This window comes from Hibiscus syriacus, unplaced genomic scaffold, assembly GCF_006381635.1.
Source record: "Hibiscus syriacus cultivar Baekdansim isolate YM2019G1 unplaced genomic scaffold, ASM638163v2 tig00000738_pilon, whole genome shotgun sequence".
Lineage (NCBI taxonomy): Eukaryota > Viridiplantae > Streptophyta > Magnoliopsida > Malvales > Malvaceae > Hibiscus > Hibiscus syriacus.
In genome coordinates, this window is record NW_024061816.1 from 716,881 (window position 1) to 735,908 (window position 19,028).

At 31.5% G+C, this 19,028-nt stretch overlaps 2 protein-coding genes across 2 annotated transcripts; one reads left to right on the forward strand and one right to left on the reverse strand.

Annotated features, from left to right (window-relative positions):
• Positions 1–2,707: 2,707 nt before the first annotated feature.
• On the reverse strand, positions 2,708–5,273 carry LOC120213011 (trafficking protein particle complex subunit 6B-like). The gene is made up of 4 exons (XM_039211164.1): positions 5,047–5,273; positions 3,665–3,782; positions 3,366–3,585; positions 2,708–2,777 (listed from the first exon to the last, which is right to left on the reverse strand). The coding sequence occupies exons 1-4, from the start codon at positions 5,196–5,198 to the stop codon at positions 2,749–2,751; spliced, it is 519 nt and encodes a 172-aa protein (XP_039067095.1). The 5' UTR covers positions 5,199–5,273; the 3' UTR covers positions 2,708–2,748.
• An 8,156-nt stretch (positions 5,274–13,429) lies between these two features.
• LOC120213022 (vesicle-associated protein 2-2-like) lies at positions 13,430–17,808 on the forward strand. Its single transcript, XM_039211173.1, has 9 exons — positions 13,430–13,636; positions 14,275–14,355; positions 14,855–14,925; positions 15,084–15,165; positions 15,455–15,570; positions 15,654–15,806; positions 16,015–16,728; positions 16,831–16,908; positions 17,476–17,808. Exons 2-9 carry the CDS (start codon positions 14,307–14,309, stop codon positions 17,587–17,589), a joined length of 1,377 nt encoding a protein of 458 aa, XP_039067104.1. The 5' UTR covers positions 13,430–13,636; positions 14,275–14,306; the 3' UTR covers positions 17,590–17,808.
• Positions 17,809–19,028: the final 1,220 nt, after the last annotated feature.

Consider the following 19,028-nt stretch of genomic DNA (forward strand, 5'->3'; position numbering starts at 1 on the left):
GTTTTGGTCTGAGAAATTAGAAATCAAGTTCGAGAGTCAGTTACGCGTGGGGAATGATTAACACCCCATAGTGCCCAAAATTGGTAACTAGTCGATTACCCTATATTTTAAAATTGGAAATTTTGAGTTCAAAATTTTATTTAATTTAAAATCCACTATGTATGCATATTTTAAAAAAGGATGTATATTTACCAAGAATAATAACGACCACCCACAAGCAAAAGTGGAAGCTTCGTTATCAATCCCAATAAATGAACATTGCCTTGAAAATTTTAAAATCATGATGTGGGGTTTTGAAAAGGATGTTGATTCACTTCGGGAATCGATAGCGGTCAACCCCAGGCAAACGCGAGAGATACACTACTAACCCCCTAATAAATGAAGTTTGCCTTATTTTGAAAACAAAATGCAATCAAACAATCGGTTATGGGGCGTAATTATACTAAATTAATTAATTAAGGCTCTTTCTAGCTTAAAGTGTCAAATTATGAAATTTAAGGGACCTAGGAGATTAAACCTAAAAACGCAAGCTCTAGTATTAACTTAAATCATTTTTAATTAATTATTGAGTCAAATAGTTAAAATGGAACCTCGAGCATAAACGAAGACCAAATTAAAAATTCCCCTAAGTTCAAGGACTAAATGTGAAATTAAGCTTAAAGTGGAGGATCTAATCGTTAACTTAATCAATTTTAACCAATTTATTGATTTGAATAATTAAAATGGAACCTCGAGCAAAAGCGATGACCAAATTAAAACCTCTCCTAAATTAAAGAACTAAATTAAAAGGATCTAAATCTAAAAAAGTAATAGCCTATTTAGGGACTAGAATATTTAAGAATCTAGATTTAAGGGTCAATCTAAAATATAAGATTCTAGGATTAAATTAAAAGAAAGTTAAAATTAAAGACAAAATTAAAGGCAATTAACACATGTAAAAGGACCAAATTAAAAATGCAAAGCTGAAATTAAAGTTCATTAAATAAAGGAAAATAAAATAAATCAGAAAGTAAAGCTTAAATTAAAATAATTCAGAAAATTAAAAGCTAGAATTTAAAGGACTGAAATATAAAGGACTGAAATTTAAAGGCTGAAATTAAAATAACATAAATTTAAAGGGCAGAAATGTAAATAACAGAAAAAATCAATCGAATAAAATTAGAAGTTAGGGGTTAATTTTTAATTGTTACCCGAACCATAAATAACGCGAATCATACCCCAGGGTGGGTCATCGCGGGGTCGTAAAATGATTCGAACGTAAAAATAAAAAGTTAGCGGTTAAAAATTTAGAATTTTACCCGAATCATAAATTATGTGGATCATACCCGAGGGCGGGTCACCACAAGGTCGTATTAACGTTTAATATTAACAATATTTTACCCGGACCATAAATAATGTGGACATTTTAATCTGGATTGAACAATTTTGGCTTCTGGATCTGATGTAATTTGTAGTTTCCAAATTTCCGAGGATCATAAAGATAAAAATGGCCTTGGAATACACATCCTCCCACAATTTAATCCAAATAGAGATTTGCATCTTTGTTAACCAAAAACTTGAAAGTGAGCATCGGCATTTGGATCCTATTCAAGCCCATTAACCTCTTCCAACAACACTTCCACTTGGAACGAAATCTTCACCCCTCCAGTTCCAGTTTATGAACATATCAACAATTGGTCTTCAATTCTTGATCTCTTATTTACTCCCATTCGCTGAAATCTGTATGAAATGACAAACGCAATAACATAATTATTAATGTCTTTAAAACATATGTTGTTTAAATAAAATCAACAACAATGCACCAGTGGTAGGGTAGTCGGGTTCGATTCCCGGCTGGTGCAGTTGTTCTTGCAACTCTCTTCAAAATCCTTTCTATTTGAACCCAGTTTCCTCCAATTCAGCCCTATAAAATAGTCATTCAGCATCTTAAAGCACCTCGCATAAAGAAAGTAAAGTGGGGGCATCAATATCAAGTATGAGAATAATCCCAGGAGCACTGTTTGTAGATGGATATTGTTTGAGATTTCTGCAGATGGTGGAATGTTTTTCGAGAGCAAAGGCCCTTGGTCTCGCAAGTTATAGGATTTTGTTGGTGGTGAAAGAAGTTCGTTTTCATTGATATATCCCCTATGACTAAGTCAATCTCGTCTCTTGTTGGTGGTGGAACTGCTATTCCTTCCTGTATTCAGAACCAAGCAACTAATAAAATCCGTTTACGTTTTGTGCTTCAACTAATGAAATTCATGGCATTTAAATTTACAACGCATTAATTTATCATGTGAATAATTATATTACAAATTAATATAACTATTTTGAGTATCTTTTAAATAAAATATATGAATTTACCAAATATGTGCAAATATATTTTTAAAAATGGAGTGATTATAAGATACTAATATTTGTTTAGAATCTTTCTTAATTATTAATAACATATATACATCCTACATACCCGGTTTCTCGAATCCATGATTTCTAAAGAGAACAACACTCTCTCTTACTATGGAGACCGTTCAATGGATTTATGCAAATAAACTTTTTAAATATAGGAAAAGAATCAACTTTGGACAGGACATGAAAATATTTGATCATAGTCCCAGTTAAAAAAAGAAAGCAATAAAGCAATCTCAGCAACAAACAATACCAATATTCCAAATGTCTCTTTCACAAATAATTTTCTTCAAAAGTAACAATAACTTCTGATATTCTGAAACCCCAATAATTGAGATCACATTTCATTTAACAAGCTCTTCAAGCCTTTATCCGGACCACAAATGAACCTGAAGGAAGATTAGAAGTCTCAACAAGTTCATCTATCACATGAATTAAAACTAAAATAAAATGGAACGGTTAAATCTGTTCAAATATCTGACATTATGTCTAAGTTTCTTCTGGAAACAGGTTATCGGCATCGATTAAGTATCAACAAACAAGAGTGCAAAGTCTGAAGTCATAATAAAGACAAAGCACCGCTAAATGAAGCGAAATAACGTTATATCTAACACCATACATCAACCTTTTTTTCAAATTTCTACACTATACAGTCTCTTAACATTTATTTACTCAGATTTAGATAAAGTGTCGGCAACTTAGCTTAAAAGATAAGGGCTAAGATCCTAAAGTGGCTTGTTATGTTATCCTTAACTGACTCAAAATGACTTATACTACGGGTATCTAGAAACAAGTAAAGGTAATGTTGTTCTCCCTATAGGTCTCAGGTTCGAGCAGCTGAGTCTGCATGGTGTGTGTGTGCATTGTCAAAGGTTAAGAAAAATTATGAACAAATACTACATTGTAATCATCCCAGACTATTAATAAAAAGTAAATGTTTACAATGTAACATAGCAATCATCAAACAGGTTACTCACATGCAGGAAGGTTGGATATGTCGGCGGAAACTGCACAAGGTATTCCCAAGTTTGAAAGTGCTCCCCTGATTATTCCACATGGAAAATATAGATGCATGCTTTCCAAAGCCTTTTCATCAGCTATGATGGAAGGCTCTCCGGATGTTACATTTTCAGGTGATTGATCAATTGACATTCGTGTAAGCCAACGAAAACGATTATCTTGCAATACAAAGGTACCCTACAAGACACGTTTAAACCAGTTCATAAAACTTTATCATTGAAACCAGTTTTTGGTCAGTTTCAGTTACTAAACATACTCTATGATTTGTCTTCAAGTTGTCTATCTGCTTCTTGAAAAGCTCAGACCAAAAATCCTTGCAGATGAACTTGATTGCCTCTAAATGATCACTAAAACGTGGCCTCTCCATCGTGTACCTGGCAATAACTAAGCTTTGTTGTTACAACAATTTGCATATTAACTTCACTAATGAATGAGTATCAGGAACAATACATTATCAAACCATAACTTATGTAATTAATCAATACCCAAGAAATCAAAATGCGTTTCACCAAATACATTAAGTTCTAAAACTATCACAATTCTAACAGGCTTCATTCTATGTTAAATTTCGATGTCAGGTGCAATGCATAGTGACAAACATAAACAGCTAATTACATAAGATAAAAAGTAGGAAATAAATCCAGACCAGAACATTAACCAATATCCTAATTCTTAGTTCCCTCAAGTATTAATGTATTTTCGGTCTAGTAGAAACAGATGCATAAATGTTAAGAAGATTCATCAATATTACAATCAAATCATCTCAGTTTCTTTTTGCCATAATATTTACCTTGTATTACATCATAATCAAGGAGAAACTAAATTACTAAGATAATCACAGCAACGGTTCCAAGCAATACCGATAACTATAAAAGCCAAATCATTGCATCAGTTTGCATTGACAATCAAAACTTCAAATCCTCACATGCGTAGAGCACTACTCGATCATAAAAGTTTTATTATATTTGTTATACTCTCGGAGGTCACCTCCGAATAATCCTAGCTCTCCGCTAGCCAAAACCTCCGGAAGAGCCCTTCCGCTTACTAGAGCACCTGAAGAGTAACATAACAACCAAGCTACCTACAATACATAAACAAGACCTCTGACATGCACATGTGATCTACCATAATGAAATTCAAATCCAATCTATTTAGCCCGTCAACCTACAAATAGCCATAATGATATTTTATAACTGAAATGATATTATGAATGAAAGGGCCCTCCTTTATTTCCTCTTACATACACATATTCTTCATTATGTCTTCATCTCTCTCGCAGAGAAAGACCGGCACTCCGATCGCGACTCTCGGCCCAAACCTAAAGGGTGAACCAGAATGGCCGACAAGACAAATTTGTTCTCTCGCCAATATTATACAAAAGAATACTAATTCCCTTCATTTCCTAGCATCATAATATCTATAATGGAATTGGACTTTATAAATTCCACTCAAATTAACTCAATCGATGAGTTTTTCTTTTCACGGCCTCAGATAAAAAATTGGGACATTATTAAGCTAAAATTCAGGCTATTGAAAACAATTTGAACAAAAAAATCAAATGGAATTTTCAGCTTCATCACTCTAGTAAACGACTAAAAGTGTAGGGAAATTGGATAATTGATAAGATGTAGGGTTCACCGTTCAGCGAGCTGGTGGCCGACCTGATACCCAATGGCTTCGATCCGACGAGCAGCGAGCTCAGGCTTATTGGCGTAAAAGCGGTTGCAATATGTGGAAACCATTTCGATTAGTAGATTATCGATGCAGCTTTCTGATACTTCTCTCCCCATTTTTTCTTCTTTTTAAATCTCTTCAATGTAGGAAGAAAGTGGTTTCTATTTTCTGAAGTATTTATGCTTTTCTGGTTTTTCAATTTTTATTTTATAATTTGAGCCTAAATTTTGAAGGTCATGGATCATACTATTTGGGCCAGATTTTGAAAGCACTATTTCCTATACCAATTTTTTTTTTTTACAGAAATCACTAATTTTATTAAAAATAAAAAATATTCAAAATTATATTAAATATTTACAAGTATAACGTAAAAGTAAATAAAATTATAATTAAGATATTTTCTTAAAATCATTTGACACAAAAACTAGTCACCTAGATCACATAATGACCAAATAAGGAAAAGGTAAAAAAATCTAACTAAAATGCTCGAACAAATCTAAATGCATAGGTAAACAAACAAAAAAAGGAGATGAAGCTACTGAAGGTCACCGAAAAATAAAAAAATCAGAGTCAAACGACGTGAAAAAATTATCCACGAATGCAAAACGCCTATCCAAATCAATCCGATGGTCCAAAGCATGAAAGATCATCATGATAACAAATAAGCATCATTTTGATCAGTAGTGGCGATGTGAAATCTAACCTTGAGAAAAAAATATAAACGAAAACAACAACAAAAAATCGTAAGCTACCAAAATGTAGAGAAAAATGTGTCACAAAGACATAAATAAATGTGTCATAAAAGCAGAGAAACATGTCAGAAATACATAATTATTCTTATTAAAAAATTAAAAAAAAGATAACCGACGGGTGACAATCAACATCAAAACTAGTGCAGCCGTCGATTAAACAAAATTAAAAAAGAAAAAAGTTGGATTGATAAAAAAAACTGATACAAGTTGTAAAGAAAAAAAATGGAAAGATAGAATAGGAGTTTCCTATACCAAGTTAAAAAAACAAATACAACGCATTGAGTGATCTAAGGAGTAAATAACGTTATTTTTCTTTAGGCTTAATTACAAAGTAAGTGTCCAAACTGTATCATTTTTCAAATAAGTGTCTAAACTTTTTTTTAATCATTCAGATATCTAACGTTACAAATGTTACCACTTTAGGTGTCCGAGCCGTAATGGCCGTTAAAAATTTGTTAAGTAACACGTGTCATGTTCTAATCATTTTGAAAATTTTATTTAAAATAAAAAACTTAAAGCTATAATTTTTTAAAAAAAAACCCAAAATTTTAAAAAAATTTAAAAACTTTCCCTAAACTTTGGAAAGTCTAAATCTAATCCCTATACCCACGTCGGCCGCCACCATTGTCGTCGATTGAACCTCCACCAGAGAGCAGTTACACAACAATAAGGATGACTATCTCGACTGAATCCCAAACCTCCATTGCCTAAATCATGATTGCACGAGACCTCGACAACAAAGGAAGGTAAGGTTAAGGTTAGTGATTTGGGAATTTTAGGGATTTGAGTTTTTTGTTGTTGTAATTTTAGATAAATTAGGTGTTTTTTAAATATAAACATATTTTAAAGTTTTTTTAAAATAAAATTTTCAAAATTACCAGAATGATACACATGTTACTTAACGGTGAAATTTAACGACGGTTACGGCTTGGGCACCTAAAGTGATAACGTTTGTAATGTTAGACACCTGAATGATTCAAAATAATGTTTAGGCACCTATTTGATAAAAACATATAGTTTAGGCATTTATTTCATAATTAAGCCTTAAAAATAATAAATAATAATTTATTTAAGCTTTCACCTATAATTAAACTTTTTAAAAATATTTATATATTTTAAGTAATATTTTGAAAAAAATATACTATACCTCCAAATGTAATACAAATTTAAACAATATCATACAAATTGTACTTGAAAATTAAAAATTTAATTGGTAAAATTAATGAAACCATAATATGGTATCGTATAACCATGTGTTTATCTTTCTAAACTGGATTATCACAAGCGATGGGTGCATCATATACTTCCTTTACTTGATATGCAATCGCATACTCTGTTGCTCGTAATCATCACAATAACTCTTATTATATCTGTAATCATAATAAATACAACACCATTAAAAATACGACCGTAACCGCAAATTAAATCTCTGACCTCAACTTATAATGAAGGTTGATAATGGCTGTCAGGGTTCAGCTTGCAAAGAACTTGGACACTATTTTTGTAACTGATGCGGTTTCTACACCAACAAACTGAGACAACAAATGTGGGCTCATCGTTTATAACATTCACGATGCTAAAACACTATTTGTGTTACACATCTTTCATGATCATTGTTTTCCACTTCTTCATCATTTTCTGAAACCACCATGATTAGTAGAGCTTTCAATGACTCTGTTGTTGGTGACACACACGAGTGGGAAGGTGTAGGTTAAAAAATAAGGGGATATTTAGAGTAGACTCTAAGGAAGAAGCTGTAGGTATGTAAAGAAATTTGTGGTCAAGACCATTGAATAAAGACTCGGGTATGATCACTTCTCAAGACACCGTTTGATTCATCCCGATGGAGTTGGTTCACTACATTATACGAGAAATTGAGTTACCTCAAAAAATAACAATCATCCTTATAACTATGAAATCTCTCACTTCGTACACTAGATGGTCATTCTAAACAAGAATTTCGATGTTTTATTAGTATAATTAAAGCAATAACGAAATTTTACTAATGGGAACTGTGAGTACACACAAATACAAAAGCTCTAATCAACAATGCAGTATAACAAAGAAACTTATTTCCCTTTCCTTATCCTATGCCCTAAAGAAAATGACTTTATTAAGTAACCCCATACCAGGTAAAACACATGTCACTAAAATATTACTTAAAATAAAACACAATAAGATGCCAAGAGAACGAGCTTCTGCCTAGTTGCTACAATTGTCATCCCCGACGCTGCATCCGCTGAATGCTACGGCGGCGGGCAGTCACAAACGCAGGAACCGGAAACGCAGAGGACCGGACACCGGCCTCGATAACTACAGGCATCGAGACAGTCCTTCTGTTTAGTGCATGGATGTCCCTTGGAAGCGTCGGCCAGTGCTTCGGCTTCTGTTATGGCTGCAACTAGCAAAACAATACGTTATAACTTATATACAAACAACTAGCAAATCAAATGAACACTACAGAATAGACTAAAAAGAGAGGAAGCGATCATATACATATATATATATACACACACACACACATACCAAAAACAGTAATGAGCAGAGCTATGAAGCAAGACAATTTGAGAGTAGTTTTCTCCATTTCTTTGTTGCGGCGGCTGCTAGTTTGGCTGAGCTATCTATCTTTTTATAAGGAAAAGCAAATCATGGATGTTCCTGCACGTGGTTCCCGCTAAAACTAGGGGAAAAATCATAAAATCAAGGGTAAAGAAAACATATAGTTCTCCAATTACAGGATTCTGCTTTATTAGTCTCTCAACTATTAAAAATTACAAAATAGTCTATCGACTATAGGTCGTTATTTTATTAAGTTCTTTAACAATTAAAAGTTATAAAATGATCACTCGATTATTCATATGTTCTAAACTTGTCCTTTTTCGTTTAAAAAAATGATGTCCGTATGAGTTAAACGTTAATTTGTTGATTAAGATATGATAAGAATTATATTTTAATGATGTTTATTGGCAATGTCGTTGCTTTCAAGCACTGACTCGACAACATAATACAAATAAAGAGTCGATCAAAAAATACATCTAAAACGATTTTGGGATCAAATTTTATTATATCATAGCTAACATATTAACGTCCAGCTCAGATGATCATCAATTTTTTAATATAAAAGGAAAAGTTTAAAACATATGAATAATCGGAAGATATTTTATAACTTTTAATAATAAGATAACTACACAAAACAACGACTTATAGTTTGGAGGTCATTTTAATTTTTAACTATTAAATAACTCAACAAATCAACACCCTATAATTTATAGACCATTTGTGTACTTTACCTTAAATTTAATTGAAAAATAAAAGTATTATAAGGTAAAAGTAAAAAAAAAAAATATGTATGTAGCCCTCGATATTCTCTTGATAGTTAGATGCACGTGATTTACAGCAGGATTTTGACCCTGCTTTGTCTTTTATGTTGGCGCTTCTATAGGCTTGCTTACTTGGGGTACGGTCAACAATCACAAATTATGGGGCTTCGAGTTCCGAAGTGTTTGGAACATTTGCCCAAAACACAGCCGTTTTCTATAATTTTTACTTAGATTTTATTAACAGTGTTTTAAGGAGTTATTTAAAATATATGATCCTTGGAGATACTATAAATCCGAGATTTGTCATCTTACAAATTGTCTCATACATAGACATCTTCATCGACCGTCATATCACACTACATTACATTTCAATTAACTTTTTGGGTCCATAAATTTTTAAGTGTAGAGTCTAAAATTTTGAGGCCTCGTGATGTATCACAAGTTATATATATTAGTTGACGAACTTGCTCATTTGATTTAAGATATGTTATGTTTGAGCAAGGAGGACCCAAAATTATATATTCATATATAACTAAAAAAGATAAATTATTTATTTAATCACTCACATATTATTTTACTTTTATTTTGGCTATCTAATTATATTTTTTTAAAATCATATTTATCGTTAAATTTTATCTTTTTGGTACCCACCATTAAAAATTAATGGTGATGTTGATGTGGTATTTTTAAATTATTTTTTCACTTTCCATTTAATTATTTTTTAATATATTTTTTTTGAGAAGATATAAAAGGTTAAAATCTAACATATACCCGATGATCATACTTATTTTGTACGAGTAGTTGTGTTTTTAATGATTTTTTAATAAATATCTTTTAACTCTCAGTAAAACAAAATATCTTTTTAACCCAGTTTTAAATCCTAAAATCTCAAACTCTAACCATCAAACCTTAAACCCTAAACTCTAAATCATAAATCATATTCTAAATCTTAAATCTTAGATCATGAATCCTAAACTCTAACCTTAAAACTAATTTACTATGAGTTCAAGAAATATTTATTTATGAGTTATAAATTTTAATTAAATATAAGCTATTTATTTATTTAAATCGTTCTAGTTTTTGGTCCCTCCCACCTAATGGTTCGTTCAAATTAAATATCGACGGAGCCTGCCTAATGGTTGGCTCAAATTAAATACTGATGGAGCCTGTCGTACTACTACGAGGTTGGTCGTGTGTGAGGGTATCATCCGGGATCACAAAAGGGCTTAGCTCGTCGAGTTCTCTAAAACATAGGACGTTGTTCAGCATTGGAGGTCAGTTTTGGGACATTTTCGAAGGATTATAGCTAGCTTGGGACTTAGAGTTATGCCAACTTTTTTTTTAATCAAAACGGACCGCTGAGAGATCATTTTGGTCCTTAAATATGATTCAGGTGTGGGATCTCCAATGCTGCACCATATTAACGAGCTAGCGGATCGCAATTGGGAGGTTCAGTTTACTTATGCAGCACGAGAGCTCAACCGCGTGAGGGATTGCATGACGAAACTAGCGTGAAACGAGTCACTTGGATTTCATACATTTCATAAACCACCTGCAGAGATTGATCGAGCCCTACCTTGCTTAACTTCTAACGAGTTTGTTTTAGTCATTGTTTCTCTTTTCCACTTAAAAAAGTTTATATACAACCCCTTCTTTTTGTTTTTAGGGCTACATATTTAGTATCTAATTTATTACTTTTGTTCTATTTTGGTATCTAAACTTTTTTTTAAAGCATACCCAACGTTAATTTTTGTTTCGTTTTAAATCCAACCATTAAAAATTTAACAGAATAGGCATTTTATAGATAAATTACATTATTCATCACTCAAAATCTTCTCAATCCTACTTTGGTCATTGAAGTTTAATTTTTTGTAATTTAATCACCCAACTTTCAAATTACATCTATTTTAATCACTCTAACTTATTTTATTAATATTTTTATGACGTGACATCTTTTATTATTATTTTATTAATATATGATTAACAGAAAAAAGGAATGGATAAGTTGGGGAGGTCGATAAGAGTGAGGCCATGACAATTGGTTGAGCGGTTTGTGATTTAGAATTTGTGGTATAATTTTTAGGTCTGGGTATAATTTTAGATTTAGTTTTATTTTAATTATATATTAATAACATAATAATAAATTTATCATGTCATAAATAATATTAATATAATAAATTAGAGTGATTAAAACAAAAATAATTTGAAAGTTGAGTAGTTAAATTGAATTTTTAAAACTTTAATGACCAAAATAGATTCGAGGAGATAGTTGAGCGATGAATAATTTAATTTACCCATAAAAATGTCAGTTATGTTAAATTTTTAATGGCGTAGTACAAAATGGAAACAAAAAATTAATGACGGGTTACTAAAATAAAATAAAAAAGTAAATTATGTATGATTTTGAAAAAAAAATAAAAGTTTAGGTACTAAAACAGAATAAAAATGATAGTTTAGATACTAAACATGTATTTTACCCTTGTTTTTATGTTCAATATATACAATTAATTAAATTATTTTTTGCATTTTTTTACAATTTATTAGAATTTTCATTATTATTAAAATTATTTATAATTTATAATAGTTTATACTATTTTTAATTTCTAAGAAAAATATTAAAGATGGAGATTCGAATTTTATTTGACTCGACTCGTAAAGTTTACGGATAACTCGTTTAATGAAGAAATAGATTAAAAAAATAAAAATGTATGATAGATACTATTTATACAAAGGATTTTGAGTTGAACCTACTGAGGGTGTGGGCAGAGCCTCACGATATGATACATTGTTATTTTTTTTTAGATTTCAAAATTCGTAACTATAAATATATGGGTAAATTATATGTATAATACTTATTTTGATTAATTTTACTACTTAAAATTTAATTTTTTTTTAAAATTATACATAAAATTTAGTTTTTGTTCATTTTAGTATCTATATTCAAAATTTAATGTTAAATTTTAAAAGGAATTAAAAATTTAGGTACTAAAATAGATCAAAATTAATAGTTTAGGTAATAAACACGTTAAGTTTTTAACGATTAATATTAAAATTAAACAAAAACTAAACGTTAGATATGATTTTTTAAAAATTAAAATATTTAAACAGATCAAAACTGATAGATCATGTACTAAATACATGGTTGCCTTAAATATATAAATATATTTGACATTACCCTAAAAAGTAATAAATTGAAGCTAATTATATGTTTTCATACTAAAAAACTTAACAATGATTAGTGGGATCATAAATATTAAAATCAAAGAGATTTAATTGATTATAATTGTTTTTGACAAATTTTAATTTTATTTTAAAGAGATTCTAAGGGAAGAAAATTGAATACTTCTAGCAAATGTAGAATTGAACACAGATATATATATAAGTTAAATAGAAATAAAAAAATTTAAGAAATTTAGAAATTTCATCGAATAAAAAAGAGTAAAGTACATAAATGGTCCCTCAACCATAAAATATTATTTTGTTGAGTTCATTTACTATTAAAAGTTATAAAATAGTATTTCGACTATAGGATGTTGCTTAGTTGAGTCCCTCGGCTATTAAAAGTTATAAAATGATCATCCTACTATTCATATATTCCAAACTCTTCATTTTTCGTTAAAAAATTGATGATATTCTAAGTTGAACGTTAACATGTTAACTGTGATATGGTGGTCGTTTGAGATTTTTAGATAAGATTTAATAATATCTCAATCAACATATTAACGTTCAACTCAGATTTCCGTTAAGTTTTTTAATAGAAAATGGATAAGTCTAGAACGTATGAATAGTCGAGTATCCATTTTACAATTTTTAATAATTGGATGACTCACACGAACATAAGAATTGTTATTATTCATTGATGACCCGAGTTCAAGCACCATAGTTATCAGGAGTGTGAGTGTTTAATGTTAAAAGATTGAATTATATCTGAACATATAATATCTTATGCTTACCCAAATTAATAAAAAATAATAATCAAAAAATTTAATAAAATAATATCTTACCATTAGAGATTATATACTTTATCCTAAAAAAATATATTTAAAAAATTGATAACGAAGCAGAAGCACCGAAGCGGAAGCCAAGAGTCAAAGCCCAGAAGCAAAACGGAGTGGGCTAGTGAACGAAACGGCGGGTACAACAAACGCTGTCTAGTCTTTTCCTTCACTTTAAAAGTTCTGCCATCCTTTTCATGCTTGTCTTCCACTTCCCTTATTCACAGCTTTATTTCTCTGCCCATTTTACCTCTGCCACTACCAAACCCCAAACAACGCGCTCTCTCTCTCTCTCTCTCTCTATCTCAAAAAGAATCTCTGGGGACTCTTCGCTTTGTTTGTTTTTTACTATTATTGTCTTTAGAGTTTTATATTTCATTGAATCCTTCACTTTCACGCTATAAATACTCTCTCCCTTCCTCTCTTCCGTCTCTCTCTCTCTCTCTCTCTCTCTCTCCCTCTGCCGGAGATTCTTTTGTTGATTCCGGTAAGCTTTCGCTCTTCTGATTTCGGGGAAACGTTGTCGTTTTCTTCTCCGCTCGTTTTATTTTTTTGCGCAGAGTTTCATGCACTGTGGAATATCGGGACCTGGAAATTGATGCTGTTTTGACTGTTATTTTTTTTTTGGCGAGTTTTGTTATCGAATTCAGAAGAAGACGATAGGATGTCAGTGCCACGACGTTATTGTCGTTTCTCTGAGTTGAAACTCGAATCAGTAACAGAGTTCTTTTCTGAGCTCAAAATTTTTCACAGCTTAATTTTGAGATCAAAATGATTGATATAGTTGTTGTTTTTGAATCAAAAAGAAAATGATCCGAGTTGTAGCCGAGTCATTATTCATATTTTGCTTTCCAATTTCTAAAAATCACATCTGCCTTTTCTACTTTGATTTCAAATTTTCGTCGCCTTCGTTTCCGGTAAATCGAATCACCGCTTATTTGGAATGCAAACACAGTTGGTTCGAGTATGATCCGAGTCAAAGCTCGTCAGAACTCGATATAGTTTCGGCTTCAGCTTTTTTTGAAAATATTCATCGTCATTATTTTAATTCGAATATTTTACATAATGAAAAAAACTAATTTTTTGGATTATATTACTGATTAGTTTGATAATTACAAAGCGCAGATTAAGATTTGGTGACCAAGCGAAGGAGGACAATGAACGCGCAACTTTTGGAGATTGAGCCGAAGGAACTTAAATTCCAATGTGAGTGCATAATTGCTTGATTGTCACTTTACTTTTACTGCATAAAGTATTTTTTACAATAATTGGATTCGATAAAGTAACTTTTAATTCTCTTATATTTTTTCTATCATATGAAAAAAGTATTATCTGTTAATTTAGATTTATTATTTTTTGTTTAAAACTATTTATTTCAACACTTTTTTTTTTGAAAAAAATAAATAATGTAATAAATACAATTCGTGCATAACTGAATTAGTTCATTGAATCTATCGGATTCGCAATCAATATTTAGAATATTTTACTTCCCCCATTCTGCAAAAGATAAAATCATAGAAAAGAATGACATTTTTTCTTCATTTTTGTGGCATTTATTTATTTTTGTAGGTTTGTTGTGAAAAAAACTCGAATGGGTTGGTTAATGTATTCATAAACTTTAGCTTTGATATTTATTTCTATTTTTTACCTAAATTTATTTATTTATTTATAATTGAAATTTATTCTTTTGATTGACCATTGATAGTTATATTGAAGAAACAATGCTCCTGCTCGGTTACGCTTACAAATAACACTAACCAATATGTTGCTTTCAAGGTCTGAACTCTGAACCTTTACTTTCTGTTTTTTTCTTCTTTCTTTAAAAAGATTGAACTTATGTCACGCTTTTTCGCAATTTGTAAGGTTTATTTCATGGGATAGAATATTTTAGAATGCTGGATTCCGATGTAATTGCAGCAATGGTATTTTGGCAGGTTAAAACCACCTCTCCTAAGAAATACTGTGTGCGGCCTAATGTTGGCATTGTTATGCCAAAATCAACCTATAATTTTACAGGTATGGAGTTTTTGTACTTGAATGTTTTATGATTTTATGTATGTGCATATGACAAATGATTTTGAAAGCTTAAGTGGCAACAAAAATTGCATACTTTTAACAAACATCATCCAGAACTCTCGACCTTTAGGACAATCTGCCGTTATGTCTCAGTAGTTGGACAAGTGAATCAAAGTTAATAATGCAATTTATTAATGAAATATAGTTATGAACTTCTCGTATGATGTTCGTTATAATTTTTGTCCTCTGTGCTATAGTATATATGCTCACCTTAGTCTTTTCCATTTAGTTACCATGCAAGCTCAGCGCGAAGCCCCTCCTGATATGATATGCAGAGATAAGTTCTTGATTCAAAGTACAGTTGTCCCAGAAGGAACAACAGATGAAAACATTACATCTGCCACAGTAAGTGATTTTCTGCTCTGCTTGTGCTTTATTTGATAATAGTAATTGGCATGTGACTTACACTCACTGTGTTTGCTTGACAGTTTGTCAAGGATAGCGGAAGATATATTGAAGAGAATAAGCTTAAGGTTGCCCTTATCAGCCCTCCGCATTCTCCAGTTTTATCACCAATTAATGGGAAAATGAATCAGGAAATGGGTTATGATAGAGTCGGGATTCCTGCACCCCTTCCGATGGTTAGATCAGCTTCATCACATCATTTCACATATATACACTTGCAATTTTATGTACAACTGTCTTATCTTTAAAGGAAAACATTATTCTTTTATTTCTGAAAGGAATTTTTGTTCGAACATGTGATTTAAAAACAAACTTGAGTACATTGATGAAGCTTATACCGTTAAGAAAATAACCGTGTTCTCTTTTCTGTGTCGGGTTGCGAAGGTTCTGGAGTCAAAGATGATAAATGTTGAGGATTTAAAGCCAACAAAGGATGTAGATTGGAGGCCAAGGAAGGATACGTATTATGAGGAGGAATTAAAGCCGAAGACGGATGCAGAGCTGAATCCAAGTAAGGATATGTTTTTTGAGGAGGAATTAAAGCCGAAGAAGGAAGCAGAGCTGAAGCCAAGTAAGGATACGTACTATGAGGAGGAATTAAAGCCAAAGAAGGATACAGAGCTGAAGCCAAGTAAGGATAAGCTCTATAAGGAGACATTAAAGCCAATGAAGGAAGCAGAACCGAAACCAAGTAAGGATATGATCTATGAGGAGGAATTAAAGCCGAAGAAGGATGCAGAACTGAAACCAAATAAGGATATGATCTATGAGGAGGAATTAAAGCCGAAGAAGGATGCTGGACTGAAGCCAATGAAAGACGTTATCGGTGACGACTTCAATTTAATAAAAGAAACTGATCTGAAGCTGAAGAATAATTCTTTCAATAGCAAGGAGTTAAAGCCAGTGAAAGATTTGGAATCAAAGCCGATGGATGATATTCTTGATACCAAGGAACTGAAGACAGTGAGGGTAAAGGAATTCAATGGATTGAAGGATGACGAGGTGAAAACATTGAAGACTGTGGAGGATCTAAAGTTTGCTAAAGATGTGGACGAAATGAAATTAAAATTAAATGACCTCGAGTTTAAGCTAGGCAAGGTATGTTTGTTAGTACTAAAAACAGAACATTGCTTGACGATGACAGTTAAAAAGAAGGTTGCATTATTTTCTGCCACCCTTCAATTTGAATCTGTTTCTCAGGCTGAAGCAATCATTTCAAAACTGACAGAGGAGAGGAGCCTGAGCACTCAGGAGAGGAAGGCCTTACAAGAGGAACTGGTAAGTTATTCTCCTTTGCATTCTTCTTTTACTAAAATCATGTCATATTTTTCATATATAATAATGTTCAATCATGTACAGTCAGTTCTCCTAGTGTCGTTTTTAGTGTGAACCGTAATGCCACTTTTCGCCGGGTGATTTTCTAGGTTTTTTTAACTTTTGAACCGATAATGATGAATGTTCATCATGTGCATGCCTAGGTGATCATGGGTCGGGTTACATTTTTGGCTCACCCACTCCAAAATCTGATTTGATTTTTTAGGTTTAAACCCGCACCAAATAAAAAGAGGTATTATTGGAATTATCCTTGAATATATAAACGATATGTTGGGTTGTATTGAGTTTTTTTACCTTAAATCTGGCCGTCTTTAAAAAAATTGACCTGACCCGAACCCAGATTTTAATAAAAGAAAAGAAAAACGACCTGACTGGGTCGGGCCCGGGTGAAATGCACATCCATGCCCTCAACCGTCGTCTCTTTCTCCCTTTCTTAGAGTAAGCCATTTACCATCTCATAATTGTTTTGCAGTTTTACCCCTTAAGTAAATCGACTGTATACTTATGCAGGCGGTGTTGAGGAAAAAGAGTGATGTGAGAAGAGTTCAAGTGGGATTCCCTTTCCTATTTGTGATAATGGTAGCACTGGTAAGTGTGTTTCTGGGATATCATACGCACCATTGACAAACAATACTCTTTTTTTTTATTGTGATGCCGTTATAAGAAACAGTCATACAGGGGGGGGGGTTTGTTAATAGTCTGTAGAAATAGAGTTTTAAATATTTTACTGCTCATATGAAGTCTGCACAATACTACAGTGTCGGCAATATAAAGCAAAAGTTTGCCTTTGTGTTAGCTATTTTGCCAAGAAAGGAAAATAACATATGAGGTGTCCCCAACAGATTACAGTTCTTGTTTTCCTTTTTTCCTTTTAAGTATGAATTTTTAAAGAAACTTTTACAACCAAATGCCACTTCAAACTGATAATTTAATCTATCGAACCGAATAATATTTTTTAGGGTAAAATTAAAAAATAGTTACTATTAAACTATTTTATGTTATATCTCAGAAAGGTCTCGTGTGAATTTAACAATGGTCAAATATCGTTAACGTAGCTCTAAATAAATTTCAAAGATATGAATGAACATTGTTCCAAAGATGAGGAACAAGCATTTGCACATGCTTAATATTTATGGATCATTGAAGAGATTCTGATGTTCTAAAAATTTCGCAACTAAGTTCATGTTATGTGGTTGTGTCACCTTTTTAATTTTTAAGAAGTGGACACATTCAATTCCGAATTGACAGTTTTAGCACCACTCTTTAGAAAAATATATAGTGACCGATTCGAGGAAAATTTCTATTGATGAATGTCTCTTTTTTCTAAGTCTTAGGCTTACTATTACATATCTTTCCTATGTTCGTGTATTAATAAGTCATTTGTCTTTTCCATCCTATTAAGGGTCAGTTTGGTATAGTGACTTGTAAAAGTGTTGATGCAACGAACTTTTAAAAGTGTTGTAGAAACGAACTTTTAAAAGTGTCGTAAAAACGAACTTTTAAAAATATTGTACAAAAGTGCAATATAAAATTTAATTGTTTGAGATTACCATTAAATAGTGAGTTTGAAAAGATAAATTGTACATTATAAATATTATGTCTAAATTAAAAACATAATATTTAAATTATATTTACACTAATATATGAATCATATCAATTTAAACTATAATAAATTCAAAAAATATATTATTATATGTGAATTTTAAGATATCAGGTTATTGTGAGTAGAACTCAAGTTTAGAAGTACACATTTTATTATTAAATTTTGAATCTTATTATCATTATAATTAGAATCTAATTTATAAATTTATATGTTTATAATAAAAATATTTTACGTAGTTCCAATGGATGTCCTATACTACCTATGCTTAGTGTTATATGGGATATATGACATGCAGTTATGTCTCTTATCTATTATATTATTGTTGAATGACATACGAGTGAGTGTGTGCTTCGCCAATTTGATTTCGAACAATTTATTCTAGAACCAACCATGAACTTCAATAATTTGCATAACATTGCCAAACGAGGTAAGATTGATGTTGATTGGGAAGAAAGCCCAT

Coding starts and splice junctions, on each gene's coding strand:
- LOC120213011 (XM_039211164.1), bottom strand. CDS start 5,198: ATGGGGAGAGAAGTATCAGAAAGCTGCATCGATAATCTACTAATCGAA. Junction 3,783..5,046: donor GGCCACCAGCTCGCTGAACG/GTGAACCCTACA, acceptor AGTTATTGCCAG/GTACACGATGGAGAGGCCAC. Junction 3,586..3,664: donor ACTTGAAGACAAATCATAGA/GTATGTTTAGTA, acceptor CGTGTCTTGTAG/GGTACCTTTGTATTGCAAGA.
- LOC120213022 (XM_039211173.1), top strand. CDS start 14,307: ATGAACGCGCAACTTTTGGAGATTGAGCCGAAGGAACTTAAATTCCAA. Junction 14,356..14,854: donor GAAGGAACTTAAATTCCAAT/GTGAGTGCATAA, acceptor GACCATTGATAG/TTATATTGAAGAAACAATGC. Junction 15,166..15,454: donor ATCAACCTATAATTTTACAG/GTATGGAGTTTT, acceptor TTTTCCATTTAG/TTACCATGCAAGCTCAGCGC.